Source organism: Psammomys obesus, unplaced genomic scaffold, assembly GCF_907164565.1.
Source record: "Psammomys obesus unplaced genomic scaffold, mPsaObe1.curated_primary_1811, whole genome shotgun sequence".
Classification (NCBI taxonomy): Eukaryota; Metazoa; Chordata; class Mammalia; order Rodentia; family Muridae; genus Psammomys; species Psammomys obesus.
The window spans coordinates 14,962,440-14,966,178 of NW_026596069.1; the positions used below are offsets into that span (position 1 = coordinate 14,962,440).

Below are 3,739 nucleotides of genomic sequence, written 5' to 3' on the forward strand. Positions count from 1 at the left end.
CATTCATTCATTCATTCATTCATTCATTCATTCATTCATTCATTCATTCATTTTGTGTACAGTGTTCTGCCTGCATTTGTGCCTGCAGGGCTGAAGAGGGCACCAGATCTCATTATAGATGGTTAGGAGCCACATCTGGTTTCTGGGAATTGAACTCAGGACCCCTGGAAGAACAGCCAGTGCTGTTTATCTCTGAGTCATTTCTCTAGCCCCTGTGCCTAGCTTTCATTTACAGGTTGAAATATACTCCGTTTCTTAAATCTGGTTTTGCCCCATTGAGTTTCTAATAACCCAGGGTTGTGTGGAGTCTTTTGGACTTTGAAGTTGTGAAAATAAAATCATGGTTCTCTGTGTTCTCCTGTGAGAACCATGGGTATCTACTTTTAAATCTGACAGTGAATAAAGGTTATTAGACCAATTTTCATCTAATTTTTACAGCCATTTTAAAGCGCTTACTTTTCCCTACTCTACGTTGTTACTTGTCCATACTCTACGCAGTCATGCCAGATGACAAATTAGTCATCTTGTTCTTGTATTTTAAATTCAAAATTTACAATCTTAGTGGCAAAATGACATTAGATGCTTGATTCAGAACTAGAGTTATGGAATAACTTGTTCCTTTAGAAAAGAAATGCAGTCTCTTAATGGCATTGCTTATTAGAGACTCAGAATTTTTAACAGTATAATAATATTTTTTCCCTCCAATGCAGGTGTTCTTTATACATTTTCCTACAGGGCTCCTCTGTGGAGAAATCCGGAAAGCATATGTAGAATTTGTCAATGTCAGCAAATGTCCTCTGACTGGATTGAAGGTTGTGTCTAAACGTCCAGAGTTCTTCACTTTTGGTGGCAATACTGCTGTTCTAACACCGCTAAGTCCTTCCACATCTGAAAACTGCAGTGCTTATAAGACGGTTGTGACAGATTCCCCCTTCGAGGGTATAGCACTTGTGTCATCAGCATCATCTGTGGACTTTGGGACCGGCACAGGACAGCAGCTGGAGGCCATTCCTGTCCCACTTCCTGACTCTGTGCTCCTTCCCGGAGCTTCTGTCCAGCTACCAATGTGGCTTCGTGGGCCAGATGAAGAGGGTGTCCATGAAATTAACTTTTTATTTTACTATGAAAGCGTTAAAAAGCAGCCTAAAAGACGGTGGGTAATTAAAACTTTACAGTCTAAGGTCTTTACTTAATATTTAGTATATTATATTTTAATAAATGTTTGGTACTTGTTAATATTTTACACATCTTTGCTTACTAAGACATTAACCATCTACCAAATGATGCATGATGTTTATATCTAAACTTGTTATAATTATAACTTAATTCTAGGTAGCTAAAAATGAAAAAAATTAACTTTATGAAATTGTTATTTTTTTAATCAGAAAATGAAAAAACACAAAATGTTTAGTTGTTTGTGGTTTATAAACGTACTGATTCTTTGATAGATTAAAGTGTTGTGTCATTTGTATATGAAGCACCCTGCCATACAGCTGTCCTTTTGTAAGAATATGATTTTGGCAGACAAAAGAAATGTGTGTTCCGGTGGACGATCACTTAAGAACTCCAGCTTCGCTGCTTTCTACATCCGGCATGCATGTTGCACAGCAGAATTCTAATATTACTGTTATCTTTATAAATCCAACATATTTTTTATTCTGTAGGATATCTAAATGTCATGTGAAACAATGTAAAAATAGAAATGGAACATAATTGAAGAGATGGTACACTTGAGGTTCTTAGTGTCCTCCTTTAGAGGATAGACACAGACAAAGCACTCTGGTCAGAGCCTTAGTGCCATGGTAGTGAAAGGAGTTTCAGAGGGCAGGAGAGACTTCAGGACATAGAGACCAAGTGGAGAGGAATCAACCACCCAGTGAGTAGCTTTGTCTGTGAACAACAGTGTACCAGGTAGAGAATAAGAACTGGATGCTTTGCCACAGCACAAATTGTGGGCAATAAGTAGGATTCAGGGTGGTAGCATGCACTCATAATGGGGGTGAAGGGGAGCTCTGAAGGCAAGATCAGGAGTATCTGGCCACCCTGAGCTACACAGACTGTGACTTAAAAAACATGTTTGAAATGTACAGCTCTGAACACCAAGTTAAAAGCTGAGGTTTTGGGCCCGGGGAGATGTGCCTGAGTGGTTAAGAGCTTTTGCTATTGTTCTAGAAGACCCATATTTGGTTCCCGGCATCCATATTGGAAATCTCACAACTGCGTGTAATCCGGTTCTAGATGATCTGGTGCCTTCTTCTGGCCTCCTTGGATACACACCCACACACATGTAGCATGCACACACAAATTAAAAAAAAAAAGTGGTTTTGCTTGGTGGTTTAATTTTGAGACCTATTTATTTGTTTTAAGATAGGATCTCACTATGTAGCCTTGGCTAGCCTGAAACTCACTGTAGACCAGGTTGGCCTCAATTTTACAGACCTCCTTCTTTTTGTCTCTTTAAAGGCACACACCCAGGGCACCTCTGAGACATCTTTGGGACCATTTTAAAGATAGAATATGTATTGTTGCTATGTGAAGGTTAATTTCACTATGACATGGTTGAGTCTGATGAGCAGGAGAAAATCCTAGAGCCAGGAATACTATTAGTTTCCATCCAAATTGAGAAGAAACCATTGAACTGGACTTGGTGTAACTAAAATTTTACCTTACTGTATTTTTTTTGATTCTCTGGTTACATGCAATCCTGGAAGTTATGGGGTTTCTGTTTTTTATTTAAAAGTAGAGATTTGTAACATAGGGAGAGAATCTTAGATTTAGCTTGCATGTGTTTTTAATCTTCAGACACAGAATATTAAGACACACTGCAGTTATTTGTACTAGCCGGTCTTTGAATGTGCGAGCGACTGTCTGCAGAAGTAATTCACTTGAAGATGAAGAAGGCAGGGGAGGCAATATGCTAGTCTTCGTGGATGTGGAAAATACCAATACTGTAAGTTATTTTAAGCCTGAATTTTGTTTTAAAAGGTATTTTAAAATGTTTGTTTTCAGTAAATTTTTTCTCTATAATTTATCCTAAGTAGGAACTTAGAGCTATACATATAGATTAGTATGAACACATCTTAAAATTCTCAACTGGCTTTGATTTTGTCAAAGGATCTGCTGATAATAGTATGTATGTCAGTGTCAGTTGTAGTGTTCAGTGGTGCAGTCTCAGAGGTAATGGAAGTGTGTGTAGTTCTTTGGAGATTTCACTCTCCTTGGTAATAGTAATCCTATGCTCACACATTCTGACAGTAACATTTTCTTTAATTAAAACATTTCTGTTTGTACACTCAAATGTCAAAAAGATGTGATTGTAAAGCTTATAGAGCCTCAAGCTGACCAGTTCAGATACTTATCACATGAGAGTTCTGTAATTCTTGCTTTTAGTTTCATAAATCTGTGAAGCCACTTTTTAAGAAACAGTGAGATTTATTGTGCTGAAATGTTGGTGATTTTCACAAGACAGCGCTCATCAATTGAGTAAGAAAATGCTGGTAATTTCTAATCTCAGATCGTTTCTCATTTAGGAAAATACAAAAATTATATAAGGTGGTGGTGCATGCCTTTAATCCCAGCACTTGGGAGGCCAAAGCTGGGGGAGGAATCTCTGTGAGTTCAAGGCTAGCCTGGTCTACAGAGTGAATTCCAGGACAGCCAAGGCTACACAGAAAAACCCGGTCTCGAAAAACATCTATCTATCTATCTATCTATCTATCTATCTATCTATCTATCTATC

At 38.0% G+C, this 3,739-nt stretch overlaps 1 protein-coding gene across 3 annotated transcripts in view; it reads left to right on the plus strand.

The window, feature by feature from the left end:
• Trappc8 (trafficking protein particle complex subunit 8) overlaps window positions 1-3,739 on the plus strand; it is an 83,400-nt gene that overhangs the window by 59,170 nt on the left and 20,491 nt on the right. For all 3 annotated transcript variants that reach the window (XM_055625499.1, XM_055625500.1, XM_055625501.1), the window contains exons 20-21: window positions 711-1,153; window positions 2,803-2,950. In XM_055625499.1, coding sequence (XP_055481474.1) covers window positions 711-1,153; window positions 2,803-2,950 — 591 coding nt within the window. The remainder of the gene's footprint in view (window positions 1-710; window positions 1,154-2,802; window positions 2,951-3,739) is intronic.